Below are 24,520 nucleotides of genomic sequence, written 5' to 3' on the forward strand. Positions count from 1 at the left end.
TTTGCTCCTCTCACCCTCTAACTAGTCATCTGACCTCTCAGTGATTAAATTCCTTCTTTTATTAAACAAGAACAAGCATAAAATAGGAGTTAGTATATGCAGGGTGTATTTAAAGCACTCCCAGGCATATAGGGCAAGCTGTTAATTACCACTAATCCTACTGCATACTCCACATTTACTGATTTATGCATTAGAAGGGCAAGGATTCACATTAAGTTCTAGCTTAAAAGTCTGATTTAAGCTTTGTCTTAAACATGAAAATTTTTTCAAACAAATATTTCTAAGACAGGGTCTCATGCGTGCCAAGCTAGCACAGCACTTAAGAGAGCCAAGGATGACCTTGAACTTCTGCCTCCACAAAGGCTGGGACTAAAGGTGTGTGTGTATGCCACCACCCAGGGTTTATGCAGAGTTAGATCCTAAACTCGGGGCTTCTTATAGGCTAGTCAAGCACTCTACCTACGAAGCTACATCCCTTCCCTAGCCCTATCTACTGAAGTGTTAAAAATAAACTAAAATTTAGAGTTCTAAATGAAGTATATTCACTATAATTTCTTGCATTTTTTTCAAATAAAATGACAAGAAGCTACTAAGTATCATTTTTGAGGCAATTCCCGTTTATAAAACATTACACACAGAAGAAAATTAGGGGCTAGTGGGAGTCTAGTGGTAAGAACCACACTACTGTGGCACCCCATGTGCCTGCTCACGTGGCCTGGAACTCCAGCTCCAGGGGAATCTGACTCCCTCTCCAGACCTATCAACTGGTAATACACTCATGTCACAGAACCACACACAAATACACAAATACAATAAAAATTAAATCTTAAAAAGGATAACACACAACAAAATAGGGATATTCTTTTGAAGGTCAGAATATGGGAGGGATTTCTAATTTTCTTTTGGGCTTTGGGTCTTTTTTCCTCTATTAGTCTCTATAAATGCCTAATATGCTGTATATATTTGCTGTAAGTCAGGACTTCCACACTGACCACAATATAACTGTAATTAGAATTATATACTAAAATCTTAAACATATTTAGAAAGAAAGCCTCATACTGAACAAAGGAAACGTGAATCAACTTGACTCTATTCTAAACATCTTTCATGAAAGACATGGCTTTACAAAGACTTTTTTAAGATCTTCTTACTGGAAATGCATCACTCAGTCTCTAGGACTCATTATACAGTCATCGTCTATGACAAATTCACAATTTCTCATTCAGGATCGGCCCTCCAGAAAGAAAAATTATCTTGCAAAATAAAGAATGTATTTTAAAAGCTCCTCAAAATAACTTCTTAATAGTCTATGAAACAATTATGCCTGTTACTTTTGACTCGGGTTATGAGTTACTTAAGCTATTACTTTAAGAAATGAATTGGTAGTCAAAACTTGTTTAAATTTTAACTACATGTACTAATACTGAAATTAGTCAGTGATTCAGTGGCACGGGGTGCTAAAGAATGACCCCAAGGCTTCCTTACATACAGACCATCAAATGATTAAGTTTCAAAGAAAGCTATGACCATTACATGTTCATAAACCTAGACTGTGGTTCAAGTATAAGAAGTCCAAAGACTTTTATAGTCACCATGCTGCCAACTGGATTATTCAATAAAACTCAATTAAGAATAAGAAGAGGAGGAGGAAGAAGCAGCAGCAGCAGTAGCCATTAAGCCAGCTTCTTCAAGACTAAATTTTATCTTAAAAAAAAAAAAAGAACTAAAGACAGCATTTCGGGGCTACGGAGATGGCTCAGGGTTAGGATCACTTGCTGCTCTATCAGGAGAGCTGGCCCCTTGCTGGGTAGTTCAGACGCTTGAAACAACTTCCCAAAGACTCTGGCATCTTCTTCTGGGCCCCACAGATCCCTCTGTACGCAAGTACATGTACTCTCGCACAAGCGCATGGAGTGATAAAAACTAATAAAGGTAACTTTTATTCAAAATATAACACTGAAATTTTATAGACTCTTTTAAGATCTTTTTTTCAGAAATATTTTTAATTTAAATTTTTACCAGTTTGTTTTCAGTAAATGGCTCAACTTGCAAGTGTTATTAAACAGGAATGCAAATTTTATCTTTGAAAAATTTGAACCTTACAAAGAATTATGACCAAGCCAGTCAATCATGGTGTGCACCTTTAATCCCAACATTCAGGAGGCAGAGGCAGGCAGATCTCCAAGTTCAAGGCCAGCCTGATCTCTAGAATATTAGTTCCAGGGTGGCCAGAGCTACCCAAAGAACCATGTCTTAAAAAAATAAAACAAAAAGACCAAATAAGATTAATAGGATTATTAATGTCTTCAACTGTATGTTCTATATTTTATATATCCATTAAACCTAATTTAAGACTCACAGTTTAGAGGCTAGAGAGATAGCTCAGTTGTTAGAGAATGCTTTTCCAGAAGACCCAAGTTCAGTTCCCACTCACAATGCCTATGACTCCAGCTCTGGGTGATCTCATGCCCTCTTCTGGCCTCAAAGGGCACTCATTCATACATGTCTTTTAAAAAACTGAACATTTAAAGAACTGACAAGGATATTAATAAAAGCATTTGAGTTTGGTGAAGTGAGTTAAATCAGTGCTCCTTTTGACAGCTGTAGTTAATTCTTACTTTTATTGGTAACTTCAGTTGTCTCTTTACTGGAGAATTCAAACAAAACAAATTTCTACCTATAAAGAGATGCAATTCTAGGGTACATAACACCCTTTCCTGGCCTCTGACAGGCATCAATCATGCACATGGTACACAGACATGCATGCAGGTAAAATTAAAAAAAAAAAAACTTTGAAAAAATAAAAAGAGGAAGGGTAAAATTGAGAGATGTTCAATGGTAGTGCTTATGTCTAGGTTCAATCCTTGTTTCACCAAAACCAAAATGAGACAAATAAATAAATATAAAGAAAAATATTTATACTGTAAAAAATATTCAGCATTATTTATATTACTAAAATGTTAACCTCATATTTCTAACAACAGGCTAGTTAACTGAACTTCTGGTACCTTTCCAAGATGATTAGAATATTGTAGAAGATAACATAATTACATAATTCATGTGGTATTATAAAAATACCGAACATTATGTATTTTATATATAATGTTTTATATAATTATTATATATAACACCAACTAACTTTGGGGGGCAGGGGCTGGGGAACAAACCAAGACCTTGTTTATGCATACAGTATATCAACCCAGGTACTGCATTTTCTCTTAACAGTTTTAAAAAAGATCAATTTTAAGCTGGGTGCACACCTTTGATCCCAGCACTCAGGAGGCAGAGGCAGGTGGATCTCTGTGAGTTCAAGGCCAGCTTGGTCTACAGAGAGAGTTCCAGGACAGCCAGAATTACACAAAGAAATCCTGTCTCAAAAAACAAAAACAACAAAAAAAATACTTTTGATTATGTGTATGTCTGTGTATGGATATGTATGTATGTGTACAAAAAGGGCTGGGGGTACAGCCAGTGGAAGATCACTTGCATACCAAGAAAAAGACCCTCGGTTCAGTCCCCAGAAAACAACTCTGCTTCCAAAATCTTACTATGACAGTTCCTTCACAGCCTCCACTGTTAAAGACCCTCCATGCTAACCGAGTCACTGCCCTCTGCTCCGCCTTCCCCCACACCACGGTGCTGTCCTCACGCAGAGCCACCGGAAATAGAAAACGTTCTACCTACATACTTACTAAGGTGTGTGTCTTCTCATTTCCCAAACCAGAACATAAACTCCATGAGGACCCTGCTGTTCTCTGAGATCTGGAACACCTGGTGTTTCATGTATTCCGTTCAATGTACGAATATGTTGTTATGACACAACAACATAAAGATGAACACAACAATCTATTAACTTGAACTGAGGCATGTACAATGTAAGCTCTAATACAAAGGTTAAGGCCAATTTTATATGGCTAAAAGAGGACAGGTTAGGTCTTGTCTAGCTTATCAGGAAAAGACTTCAGAGAGCAGAGTGACAGAACTAGTCCTGAAGGGTGCTGGGGCAGAGCGTCTGATCTTACCTGTTAGCTTAAATTTTTAAGCTTTATTCTACAGACAATGGAATAAGTATCTCAAATAAGGAGGAATGTATGGCAAGAGCAAGGTCTTCAAAAAGCAACGGGACTAGTGTCTCTTCCTACTCAAAAGGAAAAATAATGAGAAATTACAGCCATAAAATTACAGCCAAGTGTAACGGTCAAAAGTATTTTCAACTGGAAGAACATGTTTATAGGAATGCTCTATGGACTGCCATAGGAATTTTATTTATTAACTTTTAAATTTGTGTGTAAGCAAGTAAATTCTTTATTTTTTGTTTTTGTTGTTCAAAACATCCTGGAAAAGGCAACTAAAAATTCCACGTAGATCCGTGGAGAAGGCTCCACAGGTAGAGCACCTACTGCACAAGGCCCAGACCCTGGGTTTGGATATCCACACTAAAAAGCTGAGTTCAGGCCTAAAATTCCAGTGTTGCAAAGTATACAGGAGGAGCCCGGGGGCTTCCTTGACTGATCAATCTAGCTGACTTGGCAAGTCCCAGGTTCAGTGAGACCCTGTGTCATAAAATAAAAAAGGTGGGGGTTGAGGGAGGAAGGAAAGACAGAAGATGCTTGACCTCTGGCCTCCACATGCACCGGCCCACAACACCCCCACCACATACAAGCTAAACCAAGGTTATATCTCACTTTAGTCAGAATGCCAAGGAATCAACAATACATGCTAGTGAAGATGTGGGAATGCAATGGACACCACACACAGACATTTACACACTGCTGATGAGACTGTACAGTCATTACAGAAACCAGCATGGAGGTTTCTCAAAAATAATTAAAACTAGTATCATCAAAGGACTTAGCTATACCACTCATGGGTACACACCCAAAGCAACCTGAGTCAGCATACCACCAAGATACTTGAACATTCGTGTTTACTGTTGTAATATTCACAATAGATATGGAATCAGTCTAGCTGTCCACCATAGATAAATGTTGTAAACATACAGTGGAGTTTTATTTGACCGTAGGAAAAAAAGAAATTGTTTCATTTGTGGAGAAATGGGTAGAAGAACTCAAGATCATCACATAAAGAGAAATAAGTCAGACGGACAAATACTTTGTTTTCTCTCATGTTAGTAAAGTACAGAGAGCTTGTGTATGTGTGTATGTGTGTGTAGGGGAGAGAGAAAAGGAAAGAGAAAGTGTGAGGGAGAGGGAGAGGGAGAGGGAGAGGGAGAGGGAGAGGGAGAGGGAGAGGGAGAGAGAGAGAGAGAGAGAGAGAGAGAGAGAATATGACATAAAAAGGCAGATTATAGCATGGCTTTAATTCCAGCACTCAGGAGGCAGAGCCAGGGTTACTACACAAAGAAACCCTGTCTTGTTACCTCTGCCCCAACAAAAAAGGCAAATTATTTGAGATGGAAGAGTAGTAAGGGAAGGCAAATGTTTCCTCTCATGTAAAATCGATCTATCTATCTATCTATCTATCTATCTATCTATCTATCTATCTATCTATCTATCTATCTATCTATCTATCTATCTATCTATCGGGAGCTGTGGGCTGCGTTCCTGCCGCCCCAGCTTCTGGTCGCCTGGCTAGCTTATGCCCCAAAATAACAACACACAAACTGTATTCATTTAAACACTGCCTGGCCCATTTCTATTACTGTGTGTAGCACCGAGGTGTGCTTACCGGGAAGATTCTAGCTTATGTCCATCCTGGGTCGGAGCTTCATCGCATCTGCTCGGGAGAGGGGAGCATGGCGTCTGAGCTCACTTCCTCTTCCTCCCAGCATTCTGTTCTGTTTACTCCACCCACCTATGTTCTAACCTATGAGGGCCAAGCAGTTTCTTTATTTTTTAACCAATGACCTTCCTCCATCATTTCTCTCTCTCTCTCCCTCTCCCTCCCTCCCTCCCTCCCTCCCTCCCTCCCTCCCTCCCTCCCTCCCTCCCTCCCTCTCTCCATCCATCTTCTGTCTATCTGACATGAATACAAAGGAAGGGGCTATTTGAGAGTGAAGAGCACACAGAGACATGTTTTTGAGAGACTATTCATCGTAGTAAAGCAGGATTAAAATTTCTCATTAATATTTCTTGTCATCAGAGAAACCCTGTCTCGAAAAACCAAAAAAAAAAAAAAAATTTGTCATTATAGGTCAAATGATCCAAGCTTGCTAAATGGAAAACAAATTCTAAACCTTCCCTAATGTAACAGGCCAGTGTCACTTAGAGTAGGAGACGCTGGGTTTCCGGACTACTAAAGGTAGTACTTAACATGCGGATTTCATTTCATTCCAGGGCAAGAATGGTCATTAACAAATGGGTTCATATAAGTGTTTAATATTACATTCCAGAGAGACGAGGACGAATGAATCCAATGCACCTAGTATATGCGAACCCTCTTTCACATCAGGCACTGTGACCTTTCTTGGTGCTGGGGACTGGCTGCTTCTGATGCTAGACATGTTTTCTACCACTAAAGTACACCCCCATCCAGACTAATGTCTTTAGAACAGAAACATTCATTTTCTAAGTCTTTTAAAATGTATTTTGTAAAGGTATCCAAAGTCAGGTAGAATTTATTGAAACACTACATAGGTTCTTTTATAGAAGCCAAAAGCAAGATTCAAGAATTGTACTAAATTTCATTTCACATTCAAATACCTTTCCCAACTAATAACAACTATCAAAAAGTCTCTTGATCTTAAACTATCCTATACCTCTGATAGTATGAAAAGTGCCTTTTCTTAACATTTCCCCAAAGTTCTGCTATTAAAACAAAACAAAATTGTTCAATAAAACAGGTGGGGCAGAAAAGGGGCACCTTTCCAAGTGCTCTCCATGGCTGAGAATACAAAGTTCTTTTTACAGAGAGAGAGAGAGAGAGAGAGAGAGAGAGAGAGAGAGAGAGAGAGAGAGAGAGAGATCCGCTGAAGTGATAATCAACCTAGCTGAACTTGAGACTACATAAAATCTCATCAGCCTACATGTGGGAGGCCTGGCATTTTCCCTCTACCTTCTAAAATAGGGGAAACCAACCAACCAAACAAACAAACAAACAAGTAACTCTATTCTGGCCCTAAGAACAATAAGTCATTTGTAAACTCTGAAAGCACAAAGAAAGTAGTTCTTTAGCCCTGGGCAACAGAAGGAAGTGGCAGTGGCACTCATACTGTTCAGGAACAGCGCTGGCTACTTCTCTTTACATTTATAACTACAGACATGAAAGGAGAGGCTACTTCTCTTTACATTTATAACTACAGACATGAAAGGAGAGTCAACACTGGCCTAGAAGGACAACTCTATTTCTTACTCTGAGCTTTGTATGTCTCCTCAAACCTGTAACAAATCTATTTTCACTCCTTATGATAGGTTCAGTTAAAGACCAACTTCCCTGAGAATATAAAAGCAATTAGCTTTCCAGGCACAACTGGGCACATATGCACTCATATCAACTGTAACAGCATGCACAGACCTGCACATGCTCTAGCCAAACAAAATCCCAACAGAGAGCACATGCACACTCTGTGTGTGCGTGCGTGTGTGTGTGTGTGTGTGTGAGAGAGAGAGAGAGAGAGAGAGAGAGAGAGAGAGAGAGAGATCCCACCACTAGCAGCTGAGGAGCTAGTACCATCTGATGGTACTGGGAGAGAGTCAGTTATTTGTTTTTTAATAATGTGACCTATTGGGCTGATCACACACCAGAGCATGTCCCAATCCTAATACTAGTAGGGTAACACAAGCTGGCCTTGATGGGGAAATGTGACATTATTAATAAAAACCAAGAAACAAATACTGGGGTTCAGACTGAAGGTCAGAAAAGCAAAACAGCAGCTGAGTCATGGTGGTGCACACCTTTAATCCCAGCACTCAGGAAGGCAGAGGCAGGCGGATCTCTCTGAGTACATCTGTAGGCCAGCCTGGTCTACAGAGTGAGTTCCAGGACAGTCAGAGATACACAGAGAAACCCTGTCTTGAAAAAAAGAAAAGAAAAGGAAAGGAAAGAAAAGAAAAGAAAAAAAACAGCCAGCCACAGGCTCTTTACCTCTACTTCAGTCTGAAATGGTGATCCTGCCTTCCAGAATCTCAGAGACTGTGTCTAAGAGCTGTCTCTTCCTGTCTTAAAGTCCTCTCTAGAGCTGGGATTAAAGGTGTGCACAATTACCTGGTCTGTAAAGTTGACCAGTAGGGCTGTTTTACTCTCTGATCTTCAGGTAAGCTTTATTTATTAAAATATAAATGAAATGTCACTACAGAGGAAGAAGAAAAGAAAGAAGCAATAACACAGGTGGGTGAGAAGGGATGGAAAGGTTGAGGGGAACAAACATGTTCAAAATGTATGAAATTCTCAAGAATTAATATAATTATTTAACAATAAAAAGTTATTGGAGAAAAACTACTTATATAATCTGCCAGACATCACACACATTTGTAATGATATCTGAAGCATATCTTTTCCTGGAAAGACATAAATAAATGACTCTTTTATCCAGATTCAGACCAAAGATTCCACCCAAGCTCAGCTAGGTTGTACCAGTGAGTTTACTGAGCTGCTTACAAGAGAATGAGCAAGAAGTGACTAGGCAGTTGGACCACTGAAAGTACCAGTCCTAGCTGTGGGGGAACAAGCTAGGTCTGGTGGGCATTACAGAAATGGTGACATGAATTTCCAACACAGAGCTGTGACCCTACAAAGCCTGTCCCTGACTAGAGCTAAACACTGACCAACCATGTATATGTTAGGAACAAGCAAACAAAAAGGGCCACGAGCATATAAATAGCCAGCCTCTTTCCCACTCTGCTCTGACTTGGTGAATTCTTACTGCCAACAACTAGAAGTCAACTTTCCAACTCGTGCACACTCCAGCACGCCCCAGACAGTATGCAGCTGGCAATAGTGGGTGGGACTGGAACCTCATCACCACCACAGACCCAGCTGCCTACTCCTGTTTTTTTTTTTTTCCTTTTGTTCCAGTTCTTTTCTCATCGAAATTGCTCACCCCCCGCCTCAGCCTATCAAGTGCTGTGATTCCAAGCATGAGTTCTGTCCCATGGCCGTGAGTGTGGGCTGCCCTCCCTCTTAAGTTCCCTTGCCCCATAAATGGTCCACACCTGAGAAAAACTACAACTACTCTTCATCTGGCTAGTCTTTTCTCCCAAATCAGCCTCTCCTTTCCTATTGGCTCATTCTCACACACACCCTAGTATTACTAATCTTTACAAATCCCTCCTTGATCTTAAACTTCTTTCAAAGAATACCAAACTATGTTACACTAAATCTCAAATTGGCGTTTCTATCTTAACCTTATCCCCTGAATACTCAACATGATATTTCACTCAGCTGCATGAAACATAAATGAAATAAACACGTGATCAGTCTTTCCTGTCATCACACCCTCTTATAACTGGATATTTCAAGTTCTTCTCTAAAAATTACTTTGGGTGTGTATATGTGTGTGCACATTTGTTTGAAGGCCACAGTTAATGTTCAATACCTTCTTCAACTCACCTTATTTTTTGAGACAGGGTCTCTCACTGAACCTGGAGCTCGCCAAGGATGCTCTGTGTCTCCTCACCAGCATGAGGATTACAGGTGCGCACTGCCATTTCTGGCTTTCTACACTGGTGCCGGGGAATCTCAGCTCAGATCCTGATGTTTGTGTGGTAAGTACTGTACTGACACCCACCCCCCCAGCCCATCAAAAGCTTCTTTGAATAATAATAATTTTCTCCCAATTCCATTTTATAGTGTGGCAGCCTTATTCTTCCACACTAATCTAGCAGCCTAATTATCACAGCATTTTAAATTTATAGAGAATATAGTTAAAATTCACATCTTTATGATGGCTAATCTTATGTGTCAACTTGACTAAGCTAGAGGATACCCAAAGATCTGATATTATTTTTGAGTGTACCGATGGGATTTTTCTAGAAGACACTGGTATCTCAATCAATAGACAGTAAAGATCTATAATATATGATATCTATACATAATAGCGCCTGCTCTGGTCTCTCTTGACTGCTTACTCTGGAACCAGTCATAGTGTCCTGAGGATACTTCAGTAACCCTGCAGAGAAGCCAACATTAAGGGCCCAGACCAACACCAACCTGCCAATCAGGTAAGTGAGCAAGTGAACTCGGAAGTGAATTTCCTAGCTCCAGCCACATTGACAAAAACTGCTTATGTGGGTAAGCAATTAGCAATTATGCTGGTAATTAATTCCCAATGCAAATTCCTTATAATGGCTGCCTATATAGCTAGCAACTGAGCTGCCCCAGCCAGATCTTTCTGTTACCACTATGGGGCCACTTTTAAACTCCAAGCCAGTGAGATTTCCAAGAGAAATGCTATGTGAGCAGAGACTGGCTTCAATCATCTGTTTCATAGTGTTTGTTGTAGTGCAAAAAAGTTATCAATGAAAAGCTTAAGTACATCAATTCCTGAATGCTAATGTTCTAATAATATAATTTCTGCCTTCCAAAAGAATACTCATAGTCTGGAATAACTTAAAAAGGTAGACAGAACTGATTTCCTCTGCTTCTGTGGATAGTTAGGAAGCAAGTATAGGAGATTCATTTTATAGACACATACTTGCAGTTTTCAAATGTATATTGCATGCATGCAATATCTATTCTAATACAAAAAAAAAAACCTGAAGTCTCTTGACAAAGATGAATTCTTTTATGTTTAGAATGGGAATAATGCTAATTGGGGGAGATGGCATAATTGGTAGAATGCTTATCTTACCCCAGAACCCACATCTAAAAAGCTGGGTATGGTGATGTGCTTGTAATCCCAGCTGGTGGAGAGACAGGTCAAGTGGGTCCCTGAAACCCACTGTCCTGCCAAGCTAGTCTATTTGGCAAGCTTCAAGTCACTGATGGCAAATGAGAAATGGCAATTGAGGCTACCATCATCTCCACACGCACATATGTGCACCACCATATAGGAACATGTGTACATACTCAGTGGGAGAAGCTTCAAGTTACTTTAGTTAGCTTTTAGTCTGAAATCATATTCATTACCCCTCCTCTCTCCCCTTCCTAGTGCTAGGGGTTGAGCACAGGGCCATGTACCTGCTAGACAAGTTTCTATCATTGGTGGGTTGGTGTGTGTGGGGGATAACTATTATAAGGTTTAAGGTCAATAAGCAAGTGTTACAATTCTGGAAACATCCAAGGAAATATAACAAGAAATGATCTATGTTGGCTAATCTAAGTGTGATCTGAGTTTTAAATGTCTGTGTCTAGCTCTTTTTATAGAAAAGTTACCTGAAAGAGGGGTTCTGTATATTACGTCAGGAAATACATTTAAGAAGCATAAAATATGGTATGCCTTTATCTTGCAAGTAAATCAATCAGGCAGAAGTCAATGCTTTGTCCTAACCTAATTAAAACTGCTGTGGTGTTTGAATAAGAATGTCCCATAGGCTCATGTATTTGAATGTTTAGAAAGTGGCACTACTTGAGAAGGATTAGGAGGTGTGACCTTGCTGGAGTAGGTGTGACATTGTTGGAGGAAATGTATCACTGGGGGTGAGCTTTGAGGTTTCAAAAGCCTGAGTCAAGTCCAGTGTCTCTCTCTTCCTGCTGCCTGCAGATCCAGATACAGAACTCTTAGCTACCTCTTCAGCACCATGCTTTTTGCTACCAAGTTCCCTGCATGACCCTCTGAAAACCGCCCCAATTAAATGCTTTCTTTATAAGAGGTGCTGTGGTCATGGTGTCTCTTCACAGCAATGGAACACTGACTAAAACAGCTGCCAAATTTGAGTCCAGGTTTCCATTCGCTAAGAATCAAAGGCAATTAATTCTCATATAAATAAAGAATATATTTATTTATCATCACAATATTCTTATACCAATGGTGGGTGCTTAATTTCAATAAAAATGACAAACAGTGAGTATACATCTACTAGGTAAGAATTAAATTGCAGAAAATACTCAAAGTAATAAACTGGAAGCCTCTGCTACAATAATCATATGGCCTTTAACAACCAGTATAAGACAAATAAAACATTTTAATTTGCAACTCAGTAAAATCCCAGCACTAGGGAGACAGAGAAAGGTTTGAGGCCTCTGGTGAGTTTGAGGCCAGTCTGGTTTACAAGAGAGTTCTAGGACAGCCAGAGCTGTAACACAGAAAAACCCTGTCTGAAAAAAAACAAAGTGATGCTGAACACCTGTTACAGAAGGTGGAAAGCCATTCTTTCAAGTTCAGTCCTCAACATACTTACACTATTTAGTGAACAAGTTATTGACTACATATAACTTTCTGTCAAAGATCTATCTAATTCTATCTTAAATCGGGGGCTCTGATCCCTCTTCTGACCACCTCAGGCTCCTGAAAACTTACATACACCTCAGACACATACCCAAAAAATTAAATGAATAAAGTATTTAAATAATAACAATTTTAAGAGTTTTGTCCACTGTAACACTTTCCAATCCTTAAATTTGCTTCAATGGATATATATATATTTGTTGTTTTTCAAGACAAAGTTTCTCTATGTAGTTTTGGAGACTGTCCCAGAACTCCCTCTGCAAACCTGACTGTCCTTGAACTGGCCTGTCCCTGACTCCAGGGTGCTGGAAATAAAGGCATGTGCCACTACCGCCCAGGTAGATAATATATTCTTAATTGCTGTCAATATGTACATTAATGTTAGAGAAAACACAGGAGAAATGTGTTTGAAGTAAGAAACTATTGAAAGACAACCAGAATATTATAAAATACATCAGATTTTTTCTGAACTTAAACTATAGCAAAGACAGAGAATTTAAAAGAATGAAGTGGGTAGACTGTCACTGGTTAATTAAATAAGGTACTAAAACCACACTCCAGTGTTTACAAAAGAATGTAACAGGAAAAGTGAGCATTATCCTTGTCAAGCATGACAAGATTTTGAAAATAAGATAACAGGATCCCTAATTAAATACATTAAATGCTATGATAGAGTAATAGTATCATCTGTTCCTTTTCTGAGGCACTTAATCTAACATAACTGCTGCTTTACTGTTTAAGTAAAATTCTTTAGAAATTATACAAGTTGAACAATCTGAAAACCACAAATTCAACTTCCCATAAATCCAGTACTTTTTTAAGTGCCAACATGACTTGGGAAATTAATACTTGATCTCATGTAACAGGTCACAGTCAAAATACAAACTGATGTACTAATGTACAAAATACATAGCTCAGTGTGTGCTTAACATAGCATTAGCCCTGGGGTCCGGTCCCAGCACAACCAGAAGAATATATGTGTATGTACATATACACACCTTGAGGTATATGAGAAATATAAACTGATTCATGTTTGGACTTGAGTCCCATCCTCAAATTATGCATATACAAATATTGCAAAGTCCAAGAAAGACAAAAATCCAAAATACTTCTAGTCTCAAGCATTCTGGATAAGGAATACTCAACCTGTGTGACAGGCCAGGCCAAGGAACAGCTTGGAAAGTAACAGCTGCCAAGACTGAAGGGTGAGACTGATTCATCCTGAATTCAGTCAGGTAGCAAACTTTAAGAAATTAAACACACTCACTAATTCATGAGGTCTAAAATTAACTGCACTGGCAACTAAGACGTAAGTAACCAAGGTGCATTACCCATTGAACGGATCTTAAAAGACACTGAGAATCATTATCTTGCTGTGCCTAGCAAGTGGGATAGGGCAGAAAGGCACTTCAGGAACAATGACAAAGGCATTGACTTCACACAGTGTAAATAGGTGGGTAAGATGGCCGAGCACAGAGCAATTCCAAGTTAGCACCCAGTGTTTTGAATGCAAGTGAACAAATCTGAAATAAACAGGAAGCAAAGGCACCATAATCAACACGGATCTTCAAGTTAGTATACCCATTTGGCAGATAAGAAAAAGAATAAGGCAAAATTCAGAAATTTTAAGCTCCTTCCAAGAGGCCTGTTTCTGTATTTTTTTTTTAATGCATCAATTTAAGGGCAGAAATGGACGGCATCTCATGCTAAAGGCTATGAAGAATACCAAGTCAAATAACTATAAAATATGAATGTTATTCTAAATTCCCAACATAACTTTATAAAGAAGGAAGACTGTCAACCAATGTGAAGTTGACAATTTCTTTTTTCTTTTTGGTTGGTTTTTCGAGACAGGGTTTCTCTGTGTAACAGCCCCAGTTGTCCTGGAACTAGCTCTGAAGATCAGGCTCGCTTCAAACTCACAGAGATCCACCTGCCAATCCCTCCTGAATGCTGGGATTAAAGCCATGTGCCACCACTGCCCAGCAAGCCTAGAATTTCTAAACTGAAAGTTTGACCTCCATTTTTAATTAAATAAATCCAAATACAAATTATGCATTTTTATAGATGTGTTAAGATTTAAAACTCTTATTTTATCCCTGAAAAAGAAATTCACAACCCCCAGGGATGCCAAGATGCCTCCGTGGGTAAAGGGGCTTACATCCAAGTCTTACAACCAGAGTTTGATCCCAGGGACACGCAGGGTGGGAGGAGAGGACTGATGCCCCCAAGCAATTCTTGGACCTCCATCTGCTTGTGCAGTGATATTCTGTTTGTGTTTTAACAAATAAAGCTTGCCTGCTCAGAGTGCAGAGCTAAGCCACCAGAGGCCAGGGAGTGGTGGCACACACCTTTAGTTCCAGGACTCAGAAGACACAGAGAACCTCTGTTAGTTCAAGGCCACCCTGGGCTACACAAGATTGAATCCCTCTAAAAGACAAACAGAGCTCACACAAAGGTGATCCCAACCCTTTAATCCCAGCACTAGGGAGGTGGAGACAGGAGTTATATGGCTGGGCAGAGAGAGGAATACAAGGTGGGAGGAGCTGGGAGCTCAGTGCAGTCTGAGGTTTGGTGGAGACAGATGCAGTCTGAGGACAGGATTGCACCTTCAGTCTGAGCATTGGTACTGGTAAAAGAACTCTCCAGTGGCTGGCAGCTTTGCTTCTCTGATCTTCAGGCAAGCTTCATTTGTTAAAACACAAAGTATCACTACATGCATGCTATGACCAAGACGTACACTCACACTCCAAGATAAATACATGTAATTTAAAAAATCACAACATCTACATGGCTTAAGAATTCTCACATTAATTACTGAAAATAAACTCAACTTCTAGCACAACCATTAAAGGACAATTTGTTTGCAGACCTTGTCAACTCAATTCATGTCCTTTGCAAACTTGTAGAACCCTACTTTACAATGTAAGATTATATCCTGCCAGGTCAAAAGGACGACGCCTGCTCCAGCGACACACAATCAGACGTGATATCCCGCCTCCCTTCCCACAGGTAACAGGAACTAGCCTGGCAAATAATACATTTTAGAGCAGGGAGGAGGTGGCTCAGGCCTCTAATTCCAGAGGCAGGTGGGTCTCTATGAGCTATAGGCAGCCAGGGCTATGCAGACACTGTCTTTAAAAAAAAAAAAAAAAAAACAGTGGTATTACGAAACGACTACATGTTAATTTTTACGTTTCTCGGGTCTCTCATTTATGCTACAAAGAGACATTAACACAAATGAGTAACACACTAACACAGGAATGCTTAGTCTTCTTTGGACAAGTTGTCAAATGCCTGGACTTCTACTTGTAGAAATGGTGTATCAGGCATTTCAGACCAACTATCTCTCTGAAAATAATTTTAAAAGTGAGATATTAAATAATCTTTTTTGGGGGGGATTCAAAACAGGGTTTCTCAGTAGCTTTGGAGCCTGTCTTGTATACAAGGCTGGCCTCGAACTCAACGGAGATCTGCCTGCTTCTGCCTCCTTAGTGCTGAGAATAGACATTTAATGCTGCCTGCACTTCAAAGATGGGGAGCCAGAGTCCCAGACGAAGTGCCAACTATAGTAAAAACCTCCTTGCCCTTCATTTGAAGAATAAGACAAGAGACCATATTGTGTTTTTCATTCCAACAAATACCTGAGTAATTAACACAAACAGATACAAGATAACCTAGTGGTTCCACCACTTTATGACTCTAGAGAGCGGCACAGACAGTGCATGTACAGTAAAGGAAGCAGCTCATCTTATGACCCAAAAAGCAAAGTGGCATCAACACCAACATCTCACAGCAGACCTCCTAACAGTACGACCTTGGGACCACGCCTTTGCCACATGGACCTTGTAGGAACTCCCCTCATTCAAATCATAACAGAAATCATGACACTCTGGCGCCACACATAAAGTTAACAATGTGAAATTGATGAAGGTGATTTTATAAGTCCCAGACTCCTGATGACACCAAATAAAAACCTTCATAAAAATGTTAGCATTATCTTATACAACAAATTATTTCTCCAACAGATTCACAGAAACTTACAAATATTGGAGTTAGATTATAATTTCCTAATTATTTTACATAAGAAGTTAGCAGTTAAACTTACGTGTGTGTAACTGCAAAGAATAAAAAATTAGAGATTTGAAAAAAACATTGAGGCTGTAAAACAACCTAAATTAAGCACTTTCTTGATGAGTAACCAAATAATAGATATAGGTGAATAAAATAGGAACTTTAAGGATAAAGCCTTAAGACAACATAGGAGGGATCAGGGCACACGAGAGGCAGGAATATCTGCACATATTACTGCAGAACCCTGCTAAGGGTAAAAGCGAATACTGAGGTAAAGGTGGTACTTGAAGGCCTCTGGCTGACAAATGTGTCGCACTGATAAGAATGGATTCAAACCCGAATCACTGATGATAGAGCAGGAGACAATGTTAAAAAGCGTTCCTTCCTTCAAAGGAATATGACAACATGATTTTAAAATTTTAGAGTCATGGCGTCAGCTAGCTGTGGTGGCGCACACCTTCAATTCGAGCACTCGGAAGGCAGAGGCAGAGGCAGGGAGATTTCTGTGAGTTCGAGGTCAGTCTGGTCTACAGAGTGAGTTCCAGGACAGGCTCCAAAGCTACAGAGAAACCCTGTCTTTGAAAACATTTAAATAATAATATCAATAAAGAGAATGAGCCGACATAAAGCAACAATCAATCTAGAACGTATTCTAACAAGTAACTGCTAACCTAGCATTCTGTAGCAAAAACATCCTTCAAGAATGGAAAAGTAAAACCTTTTCAGGCAGACAGGAGGACATTCTAAAGGATGCGTTTTAGATTCTTTAAGATAAATAAAAAGGATCCTAAACAGACGTTTATAGGAAACCTAAAACCAGTAAATACATGCGTTACGCTAAACAATACTGATGGTGGAAGTAAACAGTAACAGTGACTGAGATGGCTCAGTTGGTAAAGAACTTGTCCACCTAGACGATGGTGATGGAGTTCCCTGAGGCTGGTGCCAGCCTAGGCTAATAGGAAGCCCTCTGAAGCTCAGGTCCCAGTGAGATCCTGTCTCAGCCAAGGTAGAAGACCCCAGACAGATGCCAGGGGCCAACTTCTGACCTCCACATTCACCTGTGCACACAGATGAGGAACCAAGGACAGGGGTACAGCTCAGTGGTAGAGCTTACCTAGTCTGTATAAAGCACTGGGTTCGATCCCCAGTAAGGAGAGGGAAGAGGGCAAGAGAAAGAGAGAAAAGAGAAAATTAATTAGTAAAACCTTTAGTAAAAACCTTTCCACAAAGAAAAACACCCCCACAGCCCTGATGTTTTCTCTGCTGGATTAAAACAAACATTCAAGGAAGAAATAATTCCAACTGATTGTGCAGAGCAGAAATGAGGGTCTATTTATTTTACAAAGTTAGTGTAACATTGATTTGAAATCCTGACAAGGACAACACAGACTATTTCACTTCAGTAGATCCTTTCGTGACTTTTACCAATACTTCGTTAACTCAAGTCCTTTTCCAACCTATCTAGAGCAATGAGCTTTATTACCTATTTATTATTTTATTTACTTCAAAGCCTAAACATGACCTGCGCACAGATGTACACTCTTTGTTGTCTATATTCTCTTCTAAAATGTAAGTTCAGAAAGAGCACAGGCTATTTGATTCTCCATTCTCACCACCCCACTTACACAGCAGGGCCTCAAAAATAGTTGGGTTTTGTTTGCTTTGTTTTCTGGGGTGCTGGAAATCAAATCCAGAGCCCTGCACATTTAGACAAGAACTTTACCTAAAACACTTGTTACATGAGTGGTATTTGTGTTTAAGATTTGCTGACTAAGAAAACACAGTGAACTGTACATTTCACAAGTTCTGCATCTTTGAATTTAACTGACAGTAGATTAGAAACAACTGGAAGAAACTTATTTGTACTGAACACATACGGCCTTTCTTGTCAGTGTTATCTAAACAACACAGTTTAATTACCATTAACACTCATTAAGTACACATAAGTGTCTCTTATCCAAAATATTTTAGATTAAAAAATATTCAGATTTTTGGATATTTGCATATGCATGAGCTATCCTAGGAATGTTAAGTCTAAACATAAAATTCATTTATGTTGCATACAGACACCTTGTTCATTTAACTTGAGATAGTATATATATTTTTAATGTGCCCACATTTTGACTGTGACTTGTCAGATGAGGTTGTAAGTGGAATTTTCCACCTGTCATGTTGATGCTCAAAAAAATTAATATTTTAGAGCTTTTCAGATTTCAGTTGTTTGTATCAAGGGATGTTAAATTTGCATTATTAGCAATCTAAAGATGATTTAAAGTATTTGGGAGGATGTACAGATTATATGCAAATACTATCATACTTATTTAAGAGTCTTGGTCATCCACAGAAGGTCCAAAATGAAATCTTTCTTGGATGCCAAAGAATGAATTACAAGAACATCATACACATGCTTGGTGGCATGTACAATGCACATACTTCAGGGCTCAAAAAAGCTGTTGAAGGAATACAGAGGTGGGACCTTCCGTTTCTCTGCTTTCTCCACAACCTATCTTTGTGCTAAGTATAAAATTATTCTATATACGGTCAAACCACTAAACCATTAAATAATCTAGACAGAATTTAAGAACATAAAGATAATTAAGGGAGAATAGAGCATGAGAGAGAAAAAACAAAGTATGATACATAATGAAGACACAGTCTGCAAAGTTGTACCAAGACAGAAAAACTAATAAACTTTGTAGGAACAGGTGCTTAGGGAAGGTCAGGAGCAGTGATACTCAAAACAAATACAACATTGAATATAAAAGTGATTCATGGGGCTGGAGAGATGGCTCAGTGGTTAAGAGCATTGCCTGCTCTGCCAAAGGTCCTGAGTTCAATTTCCAGCAACCACATGGTGGCTCACAACCATCTGTAATGAGATCTGGTGCCCTCTTCTGGCCTGCAGGCATACACACAGATAGACTATTGTATACATAACAAATAAATAAATAAATATTTTTTTAAAAAAGTGATTCATCTTATTTTGTATGTGAAATGTGGACATTAAGTCTGAAAGTGCCAAAGTAATTTGCTACCCTGAGGCAGGCAGAAGAATGAAACCAGAATCAAAGGAAATGAGACAGCAGAGCAAACCAGAACAATTGAGCCAAGTTCTTCCTTTCATGGGAACCACTGGATGATGCCTGAGCTAACATTTAACACAAGATCGAATCATTGCTTTTTGAAAATCAGTTTGAATTTGTTGTCCTGTCATTTACAATATAAGACTATAAGTAGATCATTGTGAATTCTTCTAAAAGGCAAAACACTGGCTAATCTCAGCGTGTATACAGTGGCGCTTTAAGGTGTGACTGTTTTGTGAGACTGGTCATTTCAAACGTCACAGACTACGTAGTGTGTCTGACCTCTACTCTCTAATTGCTGGTGAGACTGACAGTTCTGTGACAACCAAAAATGTTCCCTGAATTTCCAAATGCTTTCCCTGAAAAGGAACCACAAATCTGTTTCATAATTGCTTATATCTGGTTCAGACAGAGACATTTAATATCATACCAACTTTAAAAGAATCCAATATTCTAATCTACCACTCAAATCTTACAAATTTTATATAAGAAACCACTTTAGATAGTTACTTATGGTTATCAAAATGTTTGGCAAAAAGCCATGTATGGTTTATGACAGTGCATTGGCAAACAGCGCTTTATGCTACCTACTGTTAGTTTGCAATTCTCTTTGTAAAGCTTACTTCTCCATAGAACACTGCAGAAATATGTCACTGACACCAAATGCCACTTTCTCTTCAGCCTCTTCTTATACTTAAATGCCATAAGTGGGCTTTCCAATTATTATTACAATTAAGATAGACACCTGATTGATACAGACCTTTTGTGGAAGGTTTACTTGCCTAATTAAGAGATAAGAGGACATACTTATCTTTGGTGGGTATGGTACTTGGAGAAAAAAAAGAGTCATGGACAATTATGATGCGATATGAGTATATTCAAAAGTTAGTGCATGTAGTGGTTTGGGAGAAAATGGCCCCCAAAGGGAATAGCGCTATTAGGAGGCGTGGCCTTGCTGGAGAAGATTGTCACTGTGGGGTGGGCTTTGACATCTCTTTTGTTCAAGCTTTGTTCAGTGGGATACTCAGACCATTCCCTGTTGCCTGCAACATGTAGGACTCTCAGCTACTCCTCCAGCACCAAGTCTGCACATGGCCATGCTCCCCACCACAGACAGGACCTCTGAACTGTAAGCAAGCCACCCCAATTAAATGTTTCCTTTATAAGAGCTGCTGTTGTCATGGTGTCTCTTCACAGCAATAGAAAACCCAACTGAGGCAGCACACTAGTACTTGTCAATTATAGAGATGATCCCCGAAACCTCACTGTGCAGCACAACTGACTAGTCATGAACTCCTCTAATTCTGATCATGTTTTCTGTGAGACACCAATTAAGTATTCTGTAATTTGGAGCCTAACTAACATATGTTTAAGATCTGACAACTCTGTAAGGCTCAATACTGGGTGACTGAGAGAAGTGTGCTACAAGGGAGAAGCTAGAAGGAGGAAAACACAAACATGCAGCACACCGGAAGATGTAGGTGGGTGCAGACTAAACGGGTTTGCTCTGTTGTCATGTGGGGTGGGGCAGCACATCTGAGATAGGGACGGATTCACGGCGAACAGCGGAAGTGGGAAGGGGAGCTCCAGAAATTAGAAATATCCACACAAAATCATTTATATCAAAAGAAAAATGTACATAACCACCAAGAAAACACACCAAAGAACATAGAAAGCCTTGAGGATATTAGCAACCCTTTTAGGACCCATTTCACACACCCCACTCATGTTGAGCTCCAGTCCTCATTTTTAGACAGGATCCACTCCTACCTAACTACCACCCCCAGAGAAAAAGATCCTGCTCCAGACCTAGCAGCACGACCTTCTGTTTTGTTCAACCACAGGAGAGCTGAGAACTATGGGGAAAGGCTAGAAGAGAAGCCTTCTACCTTCCTCTGATAGTAAATGAAGATCATACACGAACATTGTATCTACTCATCTTCTTACGAGGCTAGAAGCAAGTCTGTGCAAAGAACTCAAACAGGAGGACAATGTTGAGAAAAGAGAGGAAAGATGGAGTTTCAGCACTGATTATATGATCGCTAAACAAACCACACTTCATGCCATTTCTAAGGACGTATCTGCCAATTACAAGAGGCAAATGCATTACCTCTGTTTGAGAATCCTATTTGCATCCTAGCTGATAGCAGGAGTAAGAGAAAAATGAAGCCGAGCGAGGGCAGGACATTGGAAGAAACCAGGAAGGACAGTGCAGAATGCTAAGAACAGGTCATTCATTACTACAGAGCACTATATAATTTTTTTACAAATTGCCTACGCAAAATGAAGATGAAACAGAATAGATTTGGTGCTTAGTATTAGCTGGGGATTTTTTTAAAGGATTTTTAAAAACTACATTTATTTATTGTGTCTGTGTGTGATGTTGGTCAGAAGACAACGTGCAAGAGTTGGCTATCTCCTTCAACCATGTGGGTCCTGGGGGTCTGACCCAGTTGTTAGGTTCCACAGCAAGCGCCTTTACCTACCGACCCATCTTGATGGCCCTACAGCACTGTGACTTTCATGGTGACTTCATAGTGAAATGAAAGATGAAGATGTGCCCAAACACTTAGATGGACATTTAACATATCAACTCCCTCTGGATCCACGATGCAAGGTATTTCATCCTACTTTATAGATACAGAATAGTCTAAATGGTAATATGATCACACCCACTACTAAGCAGTTTTAACACCAGTCAAAACCAAGACAGAAGGATTTATCTGACTACATCAAAGTCCTTGGATGAAAGAATTCTGAAGGGAAATTTGTAACTCAGAATGGCCTCCTGGAGTTGTACCTGGCAGCTCAGTGGAAAACACAAATGTACAAAGGAGAGAGAGGGAGCGACTGAAGAAGGCCTCCAGACAGTAATAATGGACAGTTCTAAATAAAGAGAGATGGGAAGGGGTTGCTCTTGCAAAAACAGACATTTCTGTCTCTGAAATATGTGCATTAAATAGGGATATAATATTGGGGGGGGAGAACCTGGGAAATCGAGGAAGTATGCCTCAGACAGCTGAGATTTTTCTCAGTCACTGGAGTTTAGAAGCCCCAGCTTCCTTCTTATTCCTTCAAATGGAAATGAAAGCGTAGGAGCGACAGCCAAGAGCTAAGAACACGCAGTCTTTAGTGGGGAAGAGTGAGGGCTACCACTCACAAACGAGGGAAGACTCAAAAAGATTTCTTCTTTTAAAGTGGGCAATCCTATGGTGAAATTTTAAATTTTTTTTTTTTTACAGTCCTGGAGAATAAAACACGGAGTCAAGCACTCTAGCACTGAGCTAACGCCTCAGTTTTCTGAACTAGCATTCAAAGCCCCACTGTATTGCAGCCTCGAAGGGCAAAGTCTAAGTATTTTTAATCCTACTTTGGGGCTCTTGAAATATCCAAGGAATGGAACAGAGGAGACAAACACCCCCGACAACTTCCTCCACCGCCACTGTGATGGGGCAGTTTGCACTTGCAAGCTTTGGCAAGGTCCCTAAATTAATCGGGACAATTTTGCGTACAGTAATCGCGATTATCCTTGAGGGGTAGCCGAGACTGGCACAAACCCCCGTTACAGCGACTATCAGGTGTATATGCATTGTTAAACATTAGTCACAACTGAGAATACAAGAAATGTGAGCGGCCCTTTCTGAAAAACAAAAAAAAAAAAAAACAAAAAAAAAAAAACAAAGGGCTTGCACACTGGGGATTCCAAAGCTTCAATGCGCACTGTGGGCTAATAACTAAAGAAAGTGTAAAAGAAAGTATAAACCACTTCTCCTTTCTTGTGCCATTTTGTGTTATCTTACATGTCTAAGGTCTTTTTTTTCCCAAAGGAACGGAACACTCCCCAATTCTTTCAATGGATCTACAAAACCGAACGCTTCACAAAACTCGCCTCCATCTGGAGACCAAAGACTGACTATGCCGAAAGAGATTAATGATTTAGAAGCGATCAATCATTTTGCCATCGCAGGCTCCACTAGGCAGGAGTCAGAAGCCTAAACCATCCCAGTCTACCGGGACTCGTTCCCTTCTCAAGGGGGACGGATCCCACCAGCCTCTGCACAACAAGCAACGCTTTCCTCGGTAACTCCACAAACTAGGCTCAGATAATCTTCCCGGAGCTCAAAAGTTTTCAAGGGAAGAAAGCTGGCTGGGCTCAAATGAAACGGGCAGGATGACCCACGCACCTAGAGCGAAAGAACTGCAAGCAGGGGCGAGGCTGCCTGCGAAGCCAGGAAAGGTGCGAGGGCGGCAGGAGTCACCCTCCCACCCACGGTGACCCCCGCCCACGGTGTGGGAAGGGGAGCCGGGGAGCCTGCGAGCCCGCGGCCAGCAGAAGGCCGGAGACGGGCAGGCCAGGAACGTGCAGCCCGGAGGAGAGCGGTGGCCCCGGGCCGCCGGGCTCCGGCGCCGTCGCCGTCGCCGTCGCCGTCGCCGGGGTGGGAGTCGCCGGCGTGCGCAGCCGTACTCACCTGCCAGACGCTCGCTCCGCGGCCGCAAGCACGGGCGCCGCCCGGGCGCCTCCCCTCCCGCGGGACTCGGTCCCGGCCGCCGCCGGAGCTCCGGGCCCCGAGAGTCACGGGCGGTACCGAGGCGGGCAAAGCGGCGACCGGCCCCGAGCGCGAGGAGGCGTACATAGGGGGCGCTGGAAAGGCAACTCCTCGCTCCAGCTTCCTCAGCGGCAGCCGACCGCGCTTCCCGGGAACAGCATCGCGCCAGCCTCCGTCCGCTGCTCCCGGGCCTTAGCCCGAAGCTCCCCCAAGGCGGCAGCCGGGTTTCCGGCAGCCACACTCCGCCCACTCAGGACAGGGCCTTCGCCATCTTGCTGGAGGCGGGAAGCGTGCAGTGCGCACGCGCGGTGGGCGCGGCGGGCGGGCGTCCCGCTGTTCGGGGCCGAGGGACTGGACTGCGCAGCCGCAGCGGCCGGTGCCCTGCATCTGTGGTTTGGTTAGTCCCTTCTGTTCTCTGCACCGGGAATCCTGAGTCTCCAACCTGCTCACCTTTCCCAGCTAAGCTGAAACCACGAATTAGTAGACTTTTTGTGCGTACGCTACGGTTATCTGTGAGCATCTGTTCCTAT

General features: G+C 41.0%; 1 protein-coding gene across 14 annotated transcripts in view; it reads right to left on the bottom strand.

The window, feature by feature from the left end:
- Apc (APC regulator of WNT signaling pathway) overlaps positions 1–24,254 on the bottom strand; it is a 96,408-nt gene extending 72,154 nt beyond the window's left edge. For 7 of the 14 annotated variants that reach the window (XM_057788986.1, XM_057788984.1, XM_057788982.1 and 4 more), the window contains exon 1: positions 23,913–24,254. In XM_057788986.1, coding sequence (XP_057644969.1) covers positions 23,913–24,077 — 165 coding nt within the window. In that variant the 5' untranslated portion in view covers positions 24,078–24,254. The remainder of the gene's footprint in view (positions 1–23,912) is intronic. The other 7 variants (XM_057788993.1, XM_057788985.1, XM_057788983.1 and 4 more) reach the window with 1 other exon arrangement.
- Positions 24,255–24,520: the final 266 nt, after the last annotated feature.

Source organism: Chionomys nivalis, chromosome 14, assembly GCF_950005125.1.
Source record: "Chionomys nivalis chromosome 14, mChiNiv1.1, whole genome shotgun sequence".
NCBI lineage: Eukaryota > Metazoa > Chordata > Mammalia > Rodentia > Cricetidae > Chionomys > Chionomys nivalis.